Below are 20,394 nucleotides of genomic sequence, written 5' to 3' on the forward strand. Positions count from 1 at the left end.
ACACTCATAAGCGGGAAACAGCACAGCACCCACACTTGCTACCTAACTTGCTCAGAACAAGCCCTGCCCTCACACTCTGGAAGAACTATCCTTCCCAGTCATACTGCCTCAGTCCCAGGATGGTGAGCCCCCTTCCCTGAAAGACCAGCCCAAATCCCTGCTCACAACACATCTCCCAACCCCGGAGTACAGTGGCGCCTCCATTCTGGTGGCGATGCTGACAGGTGTCATTTCGCAAGCAGACCAGGGCACACCACTTTCAGGCCAAGAACCAAACATTGTCCACAAAAGACAAAGAGACAAAGAGAGCATCTGCAGACAACTGGCCCGAAGCATAAAGCAGCCAAGACACAACAGCAGAGTGCATGAAGCACACATTAGACACAATCCCAGAAGTGCAGGCCCTGGGGAACAGAGGATGCTACACTGCAGGGCACTACAGGACCTCTTCTTCATTACCCTCAAGAACAGGAGACGTAGCAGACTTTCCTAACACACAGAAACAGGCACAGAGACTTAGACAAAATGTGAGGACAGAGGAATTTCTCCCAAATTAAAGAACAAAACAAGGCCACGGCTGGAGATCTAAGCAAAACAGATATAAGTAACATGCCTGATGGAGAATTTAAAGCAATGATCATAAGGATACTCACTGGACTTGAGAAAAGAGTAGAGGAGATCAATGACCATTAACACAGAGATAAAAAATAACATAGCAGAGGGGTGCCTGGGTGGCTCAGTCAGTTAGGCAGCTACCTTCAGCTCAGGTCATGATCTCAGAGTCCTGCGATCGAGACCTGCATCAGGCTCCCTGCAGAGCAGGGAGTCTGCTTCTCCCTCTGCCCCTTCCCCCCATTCATGTGCACAGGCATGCTCTCTCTCAAATTAATAAAATCTTAAAAAAAAAAAAAAAGAGAGAAAGAACATAACAGAGATAAATGGCTCAATAAACTAAATGAGAAACACACCTGAAGGAAGGAATAGCATACTGGAAGAAGCAGAGGAATGAATTAATGACCTAGGAGACAAGAGTAATGGAAAGTAATCAAACTGAACAAAAGCAAGAAAAAAGAATTATGCAAAACAAGAATGGACTTAGGGAACTCAGTGAAAACATCAAACATAAAATTCGTATTACAGGGGTCCCAGAAGGAGAGAGAGAAAAGGGGACAGAGAATTTATGTGAAGAAGTAATAGCTGAAAACTTTCCAAATCTGGGGAAGGAAACAGATAACCACAGCCAGGATGCACAGAGAACCCCCAACAAAATCAATAAAAGCAGATCCACACCAAGACATATTGCAATTAAAATGGCAAAATATAGTAAGAGAGAAAAAATACTAAGGGGTGCCTGTGGGGCTCAATCAGTGGAGTGTGTGACTCGATCTCAGGGTTGTAGGTTTGCGCCCCACATTGGGTGTAGAGACTACTCAAAAATAAAATCTTAAAAAGGGAAAAAGAAAAAATATTAAGCAGTGAAATAAAAGAAGACAGTTACATAAAAAGAAAACACCATATGGCAATCAGGGGATTTTTCACCAGAAACTTTCCAAGCCAGAAAGGAGTTGCATGATATATACCAAGTGCTGAAAGGGAAAAACCTGCAGTCAGGAATACTCTATCCAGCAAGGCTATCATTCAGAATAGAAGGAGAGATAGAGTTTCTCAAACAAAAACTAAAGGAGCTCATGACTACTACACACCAGTCCTGCAAGTAACATTAAAGGCGAATGGAAAGGAAAGACCAAAAATGACAGTATGAAGGTAGGAAACATAGAAACAGTAAAAATGAATATTTATATTAAAAAATCAGTCAAGGAGCTCTCAAAATAAAATGATGTAAAATATGACACCATATACCTAAGACATGCAGAGGAAAATTGGTTCAAACTTAAACAACCATCAATTTATTTATTTATTTTTAAAGATTTTATTTATTTATTTGAAGGAGAGAGGGAATGAGAGAGAGCACATGAGAGGAGGGAGGGTCAGAGGGAGAAGCAGACTCCCTGCCGAGCAGGGAGCCTGATGTGGGACTCGATCCCGGGACTCCAGGATCATGACCTGAGCCGAAGGCAGTTGCTTAACCAACTGAGCCACCCAGGCGCCCAAACAACCATCAATTTAAAATAGACTGCTACATACAGAAGATGTTATATACAAATCTAATGGAAACCACCAATCAAAACCACTAATAAATATGCAAAGAATAAAAATAAAGAAATCCAAATATATCACTGAATAAAATCAGCAAACCATGAAAGATAGAATCTTCAGAAACAAACAAAAAACGAGTAATAAAATGGCAATAAATACATACCTATCAATAATTACTTTGAATGTAAATGGACTAAAACCCCAACTGAAAGACACAGGGTGACAGAATGGATAAGAAAACAAGACCCATCTATATGCTGCCTACAAGAGATTCAATTTAGACCTAAATAGATCTGCATTGAAAGTGAGGGGATGGGGTGCCTGAGTGGCTCAGTCAGTTAAGCATCTGCCTTCAGCTCAGGTCATGATCCTAGAGTCCTGGGATCAAACCCTGAGTGGGGTTCTCTGCTCAACAGGGAGTCTGCTTCTTGCTCTCCCTCTGCCCCTCCCTCTGCTCATGTTCTCTCTCTCTGTTTCAAATAAATAAATAAAATCTTAAAAAAAAAAAAGTGAGGGAATGAAGAAACATTTATCATGCAAACGGATATCAAAAGAAAGCTAGAGGAGCAATACTTATATTGGGCAAAATAGACTTTAAAACAAAGACTATAATGACACAAAGAAGGATACTATATAATAATAAAGGAGACAATCCAACAAGAAAATATAATAATTGTAAATATTCATGTACCCAACACAGAAGCACCCAAATACATAAAACAAAACATAAAGGAACTAATCAATAATAATACAATAATAGTAGGGGACTTGAACACCCCACTTATATCAACGGACAGATCACCTAAACACAACATCAACAAGGAAACAATGGCTTTGAATGATACACTGAACCAGATGGATTTTTTTTTTTTTCCTTTCAAGATTTTTATTTAAATTCAAGTTAGTTAACATATGGTGTAGTATTAGTTTCAGGGATAGAATTTAGTGATTCATCACCTGCATGTAACATCCAGTGCTCATTACAAGTGCCCATCGCCCATTTAACCCATCCCCCGACCCACATCCCCTCCAGCACCCCTCAGTTTGTTCTCTATAGTTAAGAGTCTCCTATGGTTTGCCTCCCTCTCTCTTTTTATCTTATTTTATTTTTCCTTCCCTTCCCCTAAGTTCATCTGTTTTGTTTCTTAAATTCTACATGAGTGAAATCATATGGTATTTGTCTTTCTCTGACTGACTTACTTCACTTAGCATAATATGCTCTAGTTCCATCCCTGTCATTGCAAATGGCAAGATTACGTTCTTTTTGATGCCTGAATATTCCTCTCTGTGTGTGTGTGTGTGCGTGTGCACGCGCACGCACCACATCTTCTTTATCCATTCATCCATCAATGGACATTTGGGCTCTTCCCATACTTTGGCTATTGTGGATATACCTGCTATGTGGAGGTTCCTCAGAAAGTCAAAAATAGAACTACCCTATGACCCAGCAATTGCACTACCAGGTATTTATCCAAAGAGTACAAACACTGTGACTCAAAGGGGCACACACACCCAATGAACCAAATGGATTTAACAGATGTATCAAGAACATTCCATCCTAAAGCAACAAGATACACATTCTTTTGAAACATTCTCCAGAAGAGATCACATATTAGGCCACAAAACAAGCCTCAACAAATTCAAAAACACTTAAGTCATACCGTGCATCTTGTCTGACTGCAACACTAAGAAACCAGAAGTCAACCACAAGGAAAATTTAGAGAAACCACAAATACATGGAAGTTAAATAATATGCTACTGAACAATGAATGGGTCAAACCAGGAAATAAAAGAAGAAATAAAAAGCACAGAGAAATAAAAATGAAAACACAATAGTTCAAAACATTTAGGATGCAGCAAAAACAGTATTAAGAGGGAAATTTATAGCAATACAAGCCTAACCAGAGAAGAAAAATCTCAAACAACCTAACCTTATACATCAAAGAGCTAGAAAAAGAACCACCACCAAACCTAAAACCAGCAGAAGGAAGGAAATAATATAGAGCAGAAATAAGTGAAATAGAGGGGCACCTGGGTGGCTCAGTCATTAAGCGTCTGCCTTCAGCTCAGGTCATGATCCCAGGGTCCTGGGATCAAGCCCTGCATCGGGCTCCCTGCTCCGCGGGAGGCCTGCTTCTCCCTCTCCCACTCCCCCTGCTCGTGTTCCCTCTCTCGCTGTCTCTCTGTCAAATAAATAAATAAAATCTTATAAAAAAGAAGAAAGAAGTGAAATAGAAACTAAAAAACAGGGTGCGTGGGTGGCTCAGTTGGTTAAGTGACTGCCTTCGGCTCAGGTCATGATCCTGGAGTCCCAGGATCGAGTCCCACATCGGGCTCCCTGCTCAGCAGGGAGTCTGCTTCTCCCTCTGACCCTCCCCCCTCTTGTGCTCTCTCTTTCATTCTCTCTCTCAAATAAATAAATAAAATCTTAAAAAAAAAAAAGAAACTAAAAAGCATTAGAACAGATCAATGAAATCAGGAGCTGGTTCTTTGAAAGAAATCAATAAAACTGCTTTAGCGAAACTTAACAAGAAAAAAAGAGACAGGACTCAAGTACATAGAATCAACAGAGTAAGAGAAGAGAAATAGCAACCACCACCACAGAAATACAAACAACTGTAAGAGAATATTGTAATAAAATATATGCCAACAAACTGAACAACCCAGAAGAAATGGATAAATACCTAGAAATATATAAACTACTGAAAGAGAAACCGGAAGAAAACAGAAATTTGTACAGCCCAATTACTAGCAAAGAAACTGAATCAGTAATCAAAATACTCCCAAGAACCAAAAGTCCAGGACCAGATGGCTTAACAGGCAAATTCTATCAAACATTTAAAGAACAGTTAATACCTATTCTTCTCAAAGATTTCAAAAACTAGAAAAGGAAGGAAAACTTCCAAATATATTCCATAAGGCTAGCATTACCCTGATATCAAAACCAAATAGACAACACACAAAAAGAAAACTACAGGCAAGTATCTCTGATGAATACATATGCAAATATCCTCAACAAAATACTAGCAAACTGAATCCAACAATACAAAAAAAAAAAGAAATCATTCACCTGGCTGGCTCAGCTGGCAGAGCATGTGACTCTTGATCTCAGGGTCGAGTTCAAACTCCACATAGGGGGTAGAGTTTAGTTAAAAAAATTAAAAATAAAAAGCAATCATTTGCCACAATCAAATGGGATTTACTCACAGGTTCCAAGGGTGGCTCAATATTTATGTATCAATCAACGTGATACACCACATCAATACAGAGAAAGGATAAGAATCACATGATCATTTCAATAGACAGAAAAAATGGATATGACAAAGTACAACATCCATTCATGACAAAAACCCTCAACAAAGTAGGTCTAGAGAGAACAGATCTCAATATAATAAAGGCCACATATACACAAAATCCACAGCTAACATCATCCTCAATGGGGAAAAAGCTTTTCCCCTAAGGTCAGGAACAAAACAAGGATGGCCACTCCCACCACTTTTATTCAGCACATTATTGGAAGTCCTAGCCACAGCAATGAGACAACAAAAAGAAATAAAAGGCATCCAAAATGGCAAGGAAGAAGTAAAACTTTTACTATTTACAGATGACATATCATATAGAGAAAACCCGAAAAGACGCCACGAAAAAATAGCTAGAGTTCAGTAAAGTTGCAGGTAAATCATTGCACAGAAATCTGTTACAGTTCTATGCACCAATGAAGCAGCAGAAAGAGAAATTAGGAACATAATCCCATTTACAACTAGACCAAAAATAATAAGATACCTAGGAATAAACCTACCCAAAGAGGTGAAAGACCAGTACTCTGAAAACTATAAAACACTGATGAAAGAAAGTGAAGAGGACACAAAGAAATGGAAAGATGCTACGCCCATGGACTGGAAGAACAAATGTTGTTAAAATGTCTATACTACCTAAAGTAATCTACACATTTAATACAGTCTCTATCAAAATACCAACAGCATTTTTCAAAGAACTAGAACAGACAATCTTAAAATTTGTATGGAATCACAAAAAAGCCCAAAATAGCCAAAGCAATCTTGAAAAGCAAAGCTGGAGGCATCACAATTATGAACTTCAAGTTATATCACAAAGGGTAGTAATCAGGATATCTTTTTTTTTTTAAAGATTTTTTTATTCTTTATTCATTTGAGACATAGAGAGTGAGAGAGCATGAGCAGGGTGACAGGCAGAGGGAGAAGCAGGCTCCCCGCTGAGCAGGGAGCCCGATACAGAGCTCGATCCCAGGACCCCGGATCATGACCTGAGCCGAAGGCAGACGCTTAACCATCTCAGCCACCCAGGCTCCCAAAGCAGTAGTAATCAAAACAGTATAGTACTGGGGCGCCTGGGTGGCTCAGTCGGTTAAGTGTCTGCCTTCGGCTCAGGTCATGATCCCAGGGTCCTGGCATCGAGCCCCGCATCGGGCTCCCTGCTCAGCGGGAGGCCTGCTTCTCCCTCTCTCGCCGTCTCTGTCAAATAAATAAATAAAATCTTAAAAAAAAAAAAAAAAAAAACAGTACAGTACTGGCACAAAACAGAAAACCAAAAATAAAGCCACAAATTATATGGTCAATTAATCTTCAACAAAGCAGGAAAGAATATGCAATGGGAAAAAGAATCTTCAACAAAAGGTGCTGGGAAAACTGGACAGCTACATGCAAAAGAATGAAACTGGCCCACTTTCTTACACCATACACACAAAAATAAACTCAAAATGGATTAAAGACCCAAATGTGAGACCTGAAACCATAAAAATCCTAGAAAAGAACACAGGCAGTAGTTTCTCTGATATCAACTGTAACAACATCTTTCTAGATATGTGTCCTGAGGCAAGGGAAACAAAAGCAAAAACTATTGGGACTATTGCAAAGTAAACAATCAACAAAACTAAAAGGCAACCTCTGGAATGGAAGAAGATACTTGCAAATGACATATCTGATAAAGGGTTAGTAACCAAAATATATAAAGAACTTAACAAAAATTCAACACCCATGGGGCAAATGGCTGGCTCATTCAATGGAGCACGCTACTCTTAATCTTGGGGTTGCGAGTTTGTGCCCCACAGTGGTTACGGAGATTACTTAAAAATAAAACCTTAGGGGTGCCTGGGTGGCTCAGTTGGTTGGGCGTCCAACTCTTGATTTCAGCTTGGGTCATGGTCTCAGGGTCATGGGGTTCAGCCCTGCATCAGGCTCTGTGCTCAGCGGGGAGTCTGCTTGTCCCTCTCCCTCCCCCTCTGCCCCTCACCCCACTCACATGAGCAATCTCTAAAATATATAGAAATCTTAAAAAAATCTTAAAACAAAACCTCAACACCCCAAAAATGAATAATCCAACTTAAAAATGGGCAAAGATATGAACAGACATTTCTCCAAAGAAGACATCCAAATGGTCAACACATACATGAAGAGATGCTCATCATCACTTATCAGGGCAATGTAAATCAAAACTACAGTGTGATATCACCTCACACCTAACAGAATGGTTAAAATCAAAAAGAAGTGTTGAAGAGAATGTGGAGAAAGGAAACCCTCTTGTACTACTGAGGGGAATGCAAACTGGTGCAGCCACTGTGGAAAACAGTGTGGAGGTTTTTCAAATAGTTAAAAATAGAACTATCCTATGACCCAGCAATTGCACCACTGGGTATTTACTCAAAGAACATAAAAACACTAATTCAAAGTCATACATGCAACCCTATATTTATAGCAGCATTATTTACAATAGCCAAATTATGGAAGTAGCCCAAACTCCACTGACTGATGAACAGATAAAGAAGATGCGGTACACACACACACACACACACACACACACACACACACACACACACACACACAGGAATATTATTCAGCCATAAAAAAGATGGAGTCTTGCTATTTGCAACTGCATGGATAGAGCTACAGAGTATAATGCTAAGTGAAATAAGTCAGTCAGAGAAAGACAAATACCAATGATTTCACTCATATGGGGAATTTAAGAAACAAAACAAATGAGCAAAGTGAGAAAAGAGAGACACAAACCAAGACAGACTCTTAACTATAGAGAACTGATGGTTACCAGAGGGGAGGTGGACGGGTGGGGGATGGATGAAATAGATGACAGGGATTAAGGAGTGCACTTGTGATGAGCACTGGGTGATTAAAATAAAAACTTAAAAAAAAAAAAAAGAATGCAGCAAAATCCAAACTGTGGGAAGTTACAGAAAAAAACAGTGAGAATGGGAATCTGTTTATGAAATGAAAAATAAGACTCAAAAAAAAAAGAAAAAAAAAGAAAAAGGAAGACTCATCAAGCAATAACAATATACTGGACTGACTCCAAACAAACAAAAATTTAGTGTAATATAAATACTGCCTAGCTAATTAATGATAAAAAGGAATTACTGTTCAATTTCCTAGGTTTCATAAGGGATACCGATTTGTGGTTATTTATTTATTTATTAATATTTTATTTATTTGACAGAGAGAGACACAGCAAGAGAGGGAACACAAGCAGGGGGAGAGGGAGAGGGAGAAGCAGGCCTCCTGCGGAGCAGGGAGCCCGATGTGGGGCTCAATCCCAGGACCCTGAGATCATGACCCGAGCCGAAGGCAGACGCTTAACAACTGAGCCACCCAGGTGCCCTGTGGTTATTTTTGTAAAGTTCTCATCTTTTAGGGGTGCCTGCGTGGCTCAGTCAGTTAACTGACTGACTTGTGATCTCAGCTCAGGTCTCGATCTCAGGGCCATGAGTTCAAGCCCCAAGCTGGGCTTCACACTGGGCATGGAGCCTACTATAGATGATAGATAGATAGATAGATAGATAGATAGATAGACAGATAGACAGACAGACAGACAGACAGACAGACAAAGCTCTCATCTTTTACTAAGAGAAGGAGAAGAGGAGTAGGGGGCTCCAATGAAACAATACCAGCCATGAGTAGGTAGGAGTTGAAGACAGGTAGTGAGTTCACGGGATTTCTTACACTGTTTTCTCTACTTTTCTAGAAGTCTGAAATTTTCCATAACGAAGTAAGAAACAAAAAGTTACAAAGAACTGAGATTAGAGCTTCTACTCACACTTCAGGTAAGGCAAAGTTTGAGTTAAGTGCCTACTAAAACAAAAGCATCAACACGGTTTGTAGGAATATAACAGAATCCAGAGTGTCTACACAATGTACAAGATACAATCCAAAATTTCTTGACACAAGATCCAAAAGGAAAATGTGACTCATTCTCAGGGGAAAAGACAAAAAAAAAAAAACGGCAATCCTGAGATGAGCTAGAGGCATTATAACTCAATGAGGTAAAGAAAAAATGAAATGAATTAAAAGATAAATTGAATAAAATGTTGGTAAAGGGTACTCAGGGACCAAGTATAACTACTGTAACTTTCTGTGGGTCAAACTATTTCAAAATAAAAAGTTAAAAGAGGAGGAGGAGATGGAAAGAATAAGAAAATCCAGAATCATTTTACCTGCAAAATGGTACAGCCACTTTGGAAGACAGCTTGATGGCTTTTTACAAAACTAAACATATTCTTAGCACACAATCCAGCAATCATGACCTTAGTATTTACCCAAAGAAAGTTAAAAAACTTATGTTCACACAGAAACCTGCACACAGATGCTTACAGCAGCTTTATTCGTAACTGCTAAAACTTGGAAGAAACCAAGATGTCCCTTCAGTAGGTGAATGGATTAATAAACTGTGGTATATCTAGACAATGGAATATTATTCAGCTCTAAGAAGAAATGAGCTATCAAGTGATGAAAAGACATGAGGGAAGCTTAAATGCATATTATTAAGTGAAAGAAGCCAATCTGAAAAGACTACTATATGACATTTTGGAAAAGGCAAAACTAAAGATCAGTAAGGATGAACAGGCAGAGCACAGAGGACCTTTAGGGCAGCAAAAATACTTTGTCCTATATTATACATTTGTCCAAACTCATAGAATGTAGAACACCAAGAGAAAACTCTAATGTAAACTACGGACTTTTCCTGATTATAATATGTCAAACGTGGATTCATTAGTTGTAACAAATGTACCACTTTGGTGAAGGATGTAGATCGTGGGGCAGAAGGTATACAAGAAATCTGTACCTTCCTCTTAATTTTGTTGTAAACCTAGAACTGCTCTAAAAATAAATAAATAAATAAATAAATAAATAAATAAATAAATAAATAAATAATAAAAAAAAGTCTATAGGGTGGCTCAGTCAGTTAAGTGACCGATTCTTGATTTCAGCTCAGGTCATGATCTCAGGGTCGTGAGATCGAGCCCCACATTGGGCTCTGCACTGAGCATGGAGCCTGCTTAATATTCTCTCACCTTCTTCTCCTCCCCCACTTGTATGAGTTCTCTCTCTAAAAAAAATAAAAATAAAAAATATTTTAAAAGTCTATTAAGAAGGTAACTGGGGATCTGAGCTCGGCGGTGACATACGGCCCTCACGTGACCAGGAGCCTACGTCTGCCCGAGTCCCTCTCTCCTGGTCCTTTTTGCCTGTCCAGACACCGTCTGCCTCCTGCCCTTTGGTCGAGGGGAAGAGCAGAAGGAAGTCTGCAGGTCTGCAGGTCTCAAGGAGAGGTGCACCTCAAGGAGAGGACTCCTAGAGCAAACCGCCAGGAGAGTTCCAGACAGTCCTGAACATGGAAAAATCGTGCAAAGAAAATGAAGAACAGCCACAGAGCGCACCGAAGATGGATGAGGAGCAGCCTCCTGTGGAGCACTCTCCCAAAAAGCAGTCTCCGGAGGAACCATCTTCCGAGGAGCAGTCCTTGGAGGAGGAGTTCTTTCCCAAGGAGCTCCTTCCTGAGCTCTTTCCCGAGATGCTGGTGTCCGAGGAGCACCCTCCTCAGGAGCACCTTTCTAGAAGGGACCTTTTTGAAGAGCGCCCTCCCATGGAGCAGCCTCCTCGTGGAGTGGGAAAATCATAAGCTAGACGAAGGAAGCTTTAAAGAGAGGCTGGCTCACTCTTGCCCACAATTTAGAGGGGACATACACGGCAGAAATTTAAGCAATGAGGAGATGATAAAGGTAGCAGAGGAGATGGAAGAAACGAAAAGAGTACGCAACAAATTGATGGTTATGCCCTGGAAGGTGAGATGGAATCGTCCTCATCCTATTTAATGTGTTCGGCCTTCAATTCTGTTTTGCCTGATGTAAGTATTGCCAGCTGAAGGTTGTATTTTCTCATATACCTTTCCCCATCTCAATTATAACTTTTCACATGGCTTTATTCTAGGTGTTTCACTTGTAACTGGCATAAAATTGGGTTTTCCCCACCCACAAGCTGGAAGTTTCCCTTTTTCAATCATGAGTCTCACCCATTTGCATGAAAAGATGTACATTATCTATTGTGAAGTGAAAAACAATTTTCCGAAAAGTGTATGTTGTATCCCATTTTTGTAAAAAATGTATATTTTATATTAATATGCAAAGAAAAAACTGAAAGTATATACTTTAAATGGCTTAACAGTGGCTAACTAAGGTAATAGGTGTTCTGGTTTGTTTTCCATTTTTGCTTCATTGGAACTTCTCATTTGTCAAGACAAACATTTTACTTTTGTTGCAAAAATATATAATGGAAAAACTTTAAAAACTGTCAATAAGCTTATAAAGACAATGTGGCACTTAATAAATACTTCTCAGAACTTAAAAGTAAAAAAAAAAAAAAGTCTATAAAGAAAAGGTTAACTTAAAAAAAGTATAAATATATTACCAAGTTTTATCTAAAATAAAAATCCACTAGGGGCACCTGGCTAACTCAGTTAGTAGAGAATATGACTCTTGATCTCAGGGTTTTAAGTCTGAGTCCCACACTGGACAAAGACATTACTTAAAAATAAAAATCTTAGGGGTGCCTGGGTGGCTCAGTCGTTAAGCATCTGCCTTCAGCTTAGGTCATGATCCCAGGCTCCCGGGATCAAGCCCTGCATCGGGCTCCCTGCTCAGAGGAAAGCCTGCTTCTCCCTCTCCCGCTCCCCCAGCTTGCGTTCCCTCTTTCGCTGTGTCTCTCTCTGTCAAACAAATAAATAAAATCTTAAAAAAAAAAAAAATCTTAGAATAAAAATAAAATAACAATTCACTAGATGGGCTTAAGAGCAGAACAGAAAGAGATGATAAAGAAACGTCAGTGAACTTATAGATCAACAAGATTATCCAATCTAAAGAGGAGAAAAAAAAGAAAAAAGTGAACCTGTGGGATAATATCAAAGAAGCCTAGCATATATGTAATTATTTCTAGCAAGCTAAGAGAAAAACAGTTCAATAAATAATGGCTCCAAATTCCCCAAATTTAGTAAAAGTCATACATTTTCAGATTTAAGAAGCTCAGCAAACCCCAAGCAGAATAAACACAAAGAAAAGCCCATCTACACATTAATATGGTCAAACTGCTGAAAACCAAAGAAAGAGAAAATCCTGAAAGTAGAGAGAAAAGTAATATATTCCATATACGGAGAAACACTGCTACCAACAGAAAGTTCTCATCAGAAAACTATGGAGACCAGAAGATCCTTAAAGAGTTGAAAAAAAATAACTGTAAACCCCAAATTTTGTATCCGGTAAAAATATCCCTCTAGAATGAAGATCTAAATGAAGAATCATTTTTCAGAGACAAAGAGAAGTATTTTACCAAAAGACCTGCATAATCAGAAATGCTAAGCAAAGGGCACCTGGGTGGCTAAGTCAGTTATATGTCCGACTCTTGGTTTCAGCTCAGGTCATATTCTCATGGGTCATGAGATAGAGCCCTGCACTGGGCTCCATGCTCAGCAGGGAGTCTGCTTGAAAATTCTCCCCCCACCGCCCCTCCCTCCCCTTGCACATGCCCTCTCTCAAATAAATCAATCAATCTTAAAAAAAAAAAGAAAGAAATGCTAAGGGAAAATTTTCAGGCTGAAAGAAAATGATACCAGAGAAAAACATATTCAAAAAGGAATGAAGAATTTGGCAATGATAAATATCCAGGTAAGCGTAAAAGATAAGTATCCTGCTGTACAGTTAAATGGGCTACATTCACTATAGCATCCCCTCGTTCTGTATGCATCCAGAATTTGAGTATCTGCAGATGTAAACCTCAAAATGAGACTACTGAGAGGGGACCTGGCAGCTATTCTTCAAATATTCAAAACCTGTTATGTGTAACTTCTTAAGTAGCACTAAAGTTAATGAGAAATTACAGGGCATCAAATTTCATCTCAATTAAAGAAGAATTTTTCTAAAAACTAGGACTTTGACAGTAGGCTTTCTTGCAAGGTAATGAGCTTCCTGTTAGTTAATAGAGGTTTGATAATTATCTATCTGGGATGCTAGAGTAGGATTATCTTTTAGGATACTAATCTACTAACTTCTTGATTTATCTAACTCTATGTTGCCCAATACAAAGATATATTACACCAAGCAACTCTGAACACAATCCCTAATATATAGTATAAATTTTCTCTTTTGCCTTTTCTATCAACCCCTCTGCAGTAACATCTTTTATTTCCACAATTTTATCTTTTAATTCTATTTTCTAAAAATGCAAATACTATTTTTTAAATGTGTACGGTATCTTATAGGTTATAAAAACAATTCCAAATACATTAGCTCATTTGGACCTTTCAAGATCCTCTGGCTGGAAATTTATAAAATTGTTAAGTGTCATAATGACAGTCCCTGAACTACAGCACAGTAAAAGAAATTACAAATCAACTATTCTGGACTGTTGCCTATTTGGATTTGAAAGGCATATTCACTGACTTTATTCTCTTCTGCCACTATATGACCAACACCTGTATTTAAGACAACCTTTAAATTTTAAGTTAAATGAATGTCACAGAGTTTGAGAAACAGGCTATTTTTAAGGGTATTAATCCCCGGCCTTTAAAACAAAGTGATGGAGTATTTTTACCTATACCCAAAAGGGTACACTAAAAATTACCTGTTGCAGAATCTGACTTTCTATCAGAAGTGGGTGGTGTCTCACAAAGCTCCACATTTCTGGACTGAGAGTTTTCAGAAGTGTTGTTAGGTTCACATGAGGTGGGTGGAGTAGAGACTGAACTTTCTGACGGGCTGCCATTTGCCACCGATGTTTCACCTTTTAATGAGTGCATCTAGGGAGAAAACACATTGGAATTTAATGAACAGGTAAGAATCTAAACCTACCTGGCAGATGAGGCCAAAATATAAGTCAACTGTCTCTATAGGAGGGAAAAGTACTAAACCTCCTAAGTACATGAATCTAACTGGGTAATCCTAAACATCATATAATCACACTATGGAATTCAACTACAATGTGACAAGAACATAAAAAGATTTTCAAAGCACAATGATATTCCTTCAAATTAGAATTCAAGGAAAAAAGTTTGAAGCTATCTTAGCTATTTGCCCAAAGAGGACACTAATGAGAAATTGACTAAATTCCTTAAAATGTGTCAAGCAATACAGTTTGGGAACTTAATGTGCAACCTCTCTCTTGCAACAAAGGAATAGTGATGTGTATTAGTAGTTGAGTGAGGGAGGAAAGAAGGGAGAGTAAGAAGTCACTCATTAGGTTCAGGTACTTACAACTTCACAATGCTACTTTTCAAAACCAATCCAGGAAAATAATATTTACTACCTTTTAAAACTTTAATGGCATGGCAGGTTCCTGATTATACAGAGCAGCTCCAAAAATATCCCAATGTCAAGTTTCTGACATACCATTTTCCCATGGTTATAACAAAAAAATTCTGTTCCTTCTCACCTGCCGGACTTTGTGAATTCTGGTAACAAGTTCATCTGCAGAAACACTTCCTGCTATTACTTCCAAGGGAATTCCACTGTCTCCAATAAAGAAACTGGATGGAACACACACTACGGGATCTGTACAATTTAATTAAGTCTAACAATTCATGAAAAACAAGGGGATAATTTTATGAAATATTATTGATAAAAAAGCAAAACAAATCTTTGTGAATTTCACAATGTCATCAGCCAACACGTTTACCAAATAATTTCAACTACCTTATCATTATGCTTGTCATGCATGTGATAAACTGATTTATGTTTTATCTGTATTGTATAACTGAGTGGAGAACATCCACTACATTCCCCTCTATTGTCACTTTTACATCTATCTCGCCCCTTAACAGCTTCTTCTAACATTCCAACCAAACTGCTCCACACTGCTTTCCAGATATTGACAATAAAAAAACTCTCTATGATCCCCTTTGTTACAATGTATTATCTCAAAGGACACTTAGTAACATAAATTTTCAATAAACAAGAATGCAAGAGTTCTTAAATAAAAATGAGTAATTTCAAGATGTCATGAATTAACCAAAAGAAAGGCAAATCCTCAAGCAAAATATGTATCAAACCAATTGTTTATTGAAAGGATACAGATTTGTGAAAATTGTAGGCAGGCTTCACTGTAAAACAAAATCAAACAGAAAATCACTAGATGCATGCGTTTTCCAAATAGTTGTTTTTATAAAAATTTACTGAACCAATTAAAATGATTTTTCTGAAAGTACTAGTTCCTTTCACAGTCATCAAGTGGGAGGAGAAAAGTGCAATTCTTATTTTACAGACCTTTTTTGCTTTGTTTTATCATTTTCGGATTAAAGAGCTACTTGCTCTTGCAACCCACAAACTGGTGGCTGGATCTGGGGACTAAAAAATCAAGCAGGTATCTGCCATGTTGTTTCCTCAGCAGCCAAGTATACCTGAATACAGTATCTTAACTTGTAACAAGAAGCTATTAATGCTTATAACTTACTTGTGCAAATGATACAGTACTTTGTAATAAGAAATGATTCAAAACAACCTAAATATCCACCAGTAAAAACTAAGCAATCATTAAAAAGATACAAAAAAGTGTATCAAAATGCTACCACTTTCGTACAAAAGGGGAGGAAAATAAACAAGAATGTAAGAAAGGGGAGGAAAATAGATTTGGTTACTCCAGAGAAGGGAACTGGGTGGTTAGGGACAGGGATAGGTGGGACTTTACATTATGATACAAGTAAGAGATACATTAGTATCTCTTTTACTGTATCTCTATTACTGTGGGTCAATAATACCAAGAATCAAATTAATATTTCCAACAATTAGAAATTTCATTTTCTGAATATAAACCATGATTATCATAAAAACATCTGAAAATAGAATGGGAAAGTATAAAGAAAAAAATTGCCAAGAGTCCTACCTTCCCAAAACTAACCAAAGTAAACTTTTTTTAAAGATTATTTTGGGGGAGAGGGGCAACAGAAGAGGAGAGAGAGAATCTTCAAGTACACTCCCTGCTGAGCACAGAGGCCAACGCAGGGCTCTATCCCAGGACCCTGAGATCACGACCTGAGCTGAAATCAAGAGTGGGACCCTTAACCCACTGAGCCACCGAGGCAGGCGCCCCACCAATGTAAACTTCTGATATATCTCCTACCAGTCTATTTTCAACAGAGGCTATCTCTATAAATAAATACACACTAGAATGTTACTAAAACATTAGATAATTTCATAATTATTATATAATATATAAAATTTACTTTCATCATTTAAAAGACACATTAGATTCTATTACCAAGCAGTCCATAAGGAAACAAACAGCAACCATCCTATGGGACACAGGTATCCCTGCAGGTATCCCTGCAACCGCTTTTAGAAATTTGTTTTTAAAAAAGAAAAAAATAAAGAAATTTGTTTTTAAAACGCTAGATACAGGGCTCCTGGGTGACTCAGTTGGTTAAGTGTCTGACTCTTGATTTTGGCTCAGTTCGGTGATCTCAGGGATGTGAGACCAAGCCCTTGCAGTGGGCTCCTCACTGGGCGTGAAGCCTACTTAACATGCTCTCTCTCCCTCTCCCTTTGCCCCTCCCCCTCTCTCTTTCTTAATAAAAAAAAAATTGCTAGATACATCAGCTGTATATAACCTCAAGAATTCTGATATTCTCATCTCTTCCACATTTCCAAAATACCCCTACACTCCTCCTGCCATTACTGGTACTTCTGGAAATAATGGACACTATAAATGACAGAATATACATTAAAATGGTAAGATTCATTTTTTTAAGGATTATAGCTCAATAAATACATAGTTCAGTAACTCCTATGAAGCAAACCACTATGATTTGTTCTATGACATTTTTAATATTGAAAAATTTTTAGTAAAAAATTTACAAACTGGGGCACCTGGATGGCTCAGTCAGAAGAGCATGGGACTCTTGATCTCAGGGTCATGAGTTTGAGCCCCACGTTGTGTGTAGAGATTACTTAAACAAATAAAATTAAAAAAAAAAACCTACAAACTTACAGGTAAGTTGCTAAATATTTTAATCTTGACAGTAATTTTCAACCACCACTCATTCTGATATTATCAGTATCAAAAGGACAAAAATACCATTTTATAGCTGCTAATGAATTAATGCTTCTAGGACTGATCATTGATGCCTGCTGCTAACATCATAAAGTAAGACAATAGGTCATTATGTGCCTTCTAATGGAAGAATGGAAGACATTATCACTATTTATGTAGTAGTCTTGATGGAAAAAAAAAATCTAACCTGAATCCAACTGTCAATTTACAAGAAATAGAGGACAGAGGAACATACTAGATAACACTAACAGGGATGCAGTCAACAAAATCCATACTGTAGGAAACTAAAGAATGAATGACCTAGTTTCTCCAAAATATTAATTGCAAAGAAAAAAGGTGGGAGGAGTCTACAGACTAAAGGAGACTTGAGAGAGATCAACACATCACAGTGTGTGGACCATGATGGATCCTGAACCAAATTATAATAAATTAAGAATACAATATGACATAGATAAGACAACTGAAAATATGGACAGTAGCTGGATATTTGCTATTAAAGAAAGTTTTATTAATTTGTTTTTGAAGTATTACAGTTATGTTAAAAATTTAGTTCTTCACATATTAAATTTAGGTTAATTAATGTTAAAAAATATTTTTTAGAGACATACTAAAATATTCATTGATGAAGTGACATGATGACTGAGATTTGCCTCAAAATTATACGGGATGAGTGGAAATGGGTCGGGGTATAGTTCAAACAAGACTGACTATAAGTTGATAATTACTAAAGTAGTTGACAAGTACATGGGAGTTCATTACACTTTCATTTACTTGTGTATTATGTTTGAAATTTTCTACAATCAAAAAACATTTTTAAGGGGGGAGAAGAAGGAATGGATTAACAAATAAAAGAGACTTGTGGATATCAAGTACTGTGAGGGACCTAAAAAAGTCCTTACTCCTACTGAATTAAACAGCTTCATTCCCAAAATAGGATCCAGAGAGTGGTCAACCTCCCAGAGATAATCGATATATAATTTACATTTACTTCCAAGTTCTTAGAAGCTAAGGATCACAGTTCTTTTGCATTCCTGGTACATGTCACATTGCTGCTTGGTGGACCAATAGAACTTAAAAGTTTTTCAGCAAGATCTCATGATGTATTTGGAAAATGGCAATCAGAATTTAAGTCCCCAACAGGCCCTAGAGAAAAATCAACATTCTTATAATCTAAGAATATCACCATAAATCACAACAAAAGACAATGGTTATAATGTTTAAAAAATTAACATATATAAGCAAACCTTTTGGTATCGATTTTAATAGCAACAAAACTGTCTGAAGATGCTTCTGTCACTTTCTCGTCTTCCCAACTTGCAGCCATCTGTGTAGACTGCTCATCATCACCTGTAAAACATTTCAAGGATAGTTATTAAGGCTAATATCTGCTGATTCTTTTCCCTTAGAATATGGAATTTCAAATAAAATATAATTCCATAAATACTACAAATAAATTGGTATTTTCTACCAAGTTTGAAAACTAAAATTTTCCCATAAAATGAAAAGCATGATTATATGCACTATTAACATTATAAAAAGTAATGAAAAACAGCTTAGACAGCTAAAAAAAAAAAAAGTAATGACGATGTAATGAAAAATGAAGGTATCTCGATTTTACAAAGTATTTTCTAAAAAAAGACATCGAAATTATGAAGCAAATGGTATCACAATAATTGGAAGTCATAGTAGAAATGTACAGCAGCTATTTTGGCTTTTATACATGTGATTTTAGAAAATAAGTGCACAATACTCTTCCTTTATGTAGCACTTTTCTGTCGAGCTCAATGTTCCCACACCACAGCATCACTCCCCAGAATTCCTCCAAAGTAGACAGAAGCAGGTACAATTCTGATTGCAGTTTTGGACTTCCCTTTTATTATAGGTATGCTAATTTTAAAAGATATGCTGATCCAGGGGCACCTGGGTGGCTCAGTTGGTTAAATGTCCACTCTTGATTTCGGCTCGGGTCATGATCTCAGGGTCTTGAGATCAAGACCTGAGATGGGCTCCACACTCAGCAGGAGTCTGCTTCTCTCTTCCTTTCCCTCTGTCCCTCCCCCTGCTCACATGGATGCACACGTGCTCTCTAAAATAAATAAATCTTAAAAAAAAAAAAAGTTATGTTGGAGCGCCTGGATGGCTCAGTTGGTTAAGCGGCTGCCTTCGGCTCAGGTTGTGATCCCAGGGTCCTGGGTTCGAGCCCTGCATCAGGCTCCCTGCTCAGCGGAAAGCCTGCTTCTCCCTCTCCCTCTGCCTGCCTCTCTGCCTGCTGTGTGCTCTCTCTGTCAAATAAATAAATAAAATCTTTATTAAAAACAAAAAAGTTATGCTGATCCAAAAGTTATCTATGGTGATAGAATTCAGCATAGCAGTTACCTGGGTGGTGGTGCTACTGATTGGGAAAGAGCATGAAGGAGCCTTCTGGGGGTGCTGGAAATATTTTTATCTTATCTGGAGGAGAGTTACACAAGTGTGTTAATATATAAAAATTCACTGAGCTGCTCACTTAATATATTTCACTTAATATACTGTATGTCATACTTCAATGACAAAATGTTTTAAAAGTTATATCTATCAGATATTACTTCCTTTTTAGACGTAATGTCTAGACTTTGACATAACCACTTACTGGTGGGCAGAAGGAAACTCACCCAAGTAAGTCAATGAAAAATACTTCTGACGTTTAGCAGAGCTAAGTGCTTTCTCAAAAGTGAACAACCTCTGCCAATTTAAATATTAAAAAATTTCTTAGGTCACATTTTTGTTTACCAAAAATGAGATAATTCTATATCTACTCTTCCATAAGCTGTTTTCTTCTCATGTGTAGCCCCTTTCCCCTATTTAATCCACCCTCAGCCTTCCTCATCTCAGTTACCTATTTAAG

At 37.8% G+C, this 20,394-nt stretch overlaps 1 protein-coding gene and 1 pseudogene across 2 annotated transcripts in view; one reads left to right on the plus strand and one right to left on the minus strand.

Moving 5' to 3' along the window:
- UBXN4 (UBX domain protein 4) overlaps positions 1-20,394 on the minus strand; it is a 59,216-nt gene that overhangs the window by 32,089 nt on the left and 6,733 nt on the right. Inside the window, exons 1-5 of one of the 2 annotated variants that reach the window (XM_088021734.1) lie at positions 19,887-20,018; positions 18,755-18,857; positions 15,536-15,564; positions 14,898-15,016; positions 14,091-14,265 (exon numbers count right to left, since the gene is read on the minus strand). In XM_088021734.1, coding sequence (XP_087877860.1) covers positions 14,091-14,265; positions 14,898-15,016; positions 15,536-15,564; positions 18,755-18,834 — 403 coding nt within the window. In that variant the 5' untranslated portion in view covers positions 18,835-18,857; positions 19,887-20,018. Of the gene's footprint in view, positions 1-14,090; positions 14,266-14,897; positions 15,017-15,535; positions 15,565-18,754; positions 18,858-19,886; positions 20,019-20,394 lie in introns of those variants that run through there. The other variant, XM_028101295.2, reaches the window with a different exon arrangement.
- LOC114207283 (transcription elongation factor A protein-like 1) lies at positions 10,783-11,293 on the plus strand (annotated as a pseudogene).

Source organism: Eumetopias jubatus, unplaced genomic scaffold (genome assembly GCF_037043125.1).
Source record: "Eumetopias jubatus isolate StellerSeaLion01/CBP00866 unplaced genomic scaffold, mEumJub1_p1.0 scaffold_3, whole genome shotgun sequence".
In the NCBI taxonomy this organism is placed as follows: Eukaryota; Metazoa; Chordata; class Mammalia; order Carnivora; family Otariidae; genus Eumetopias; species Eumetopias jubatus.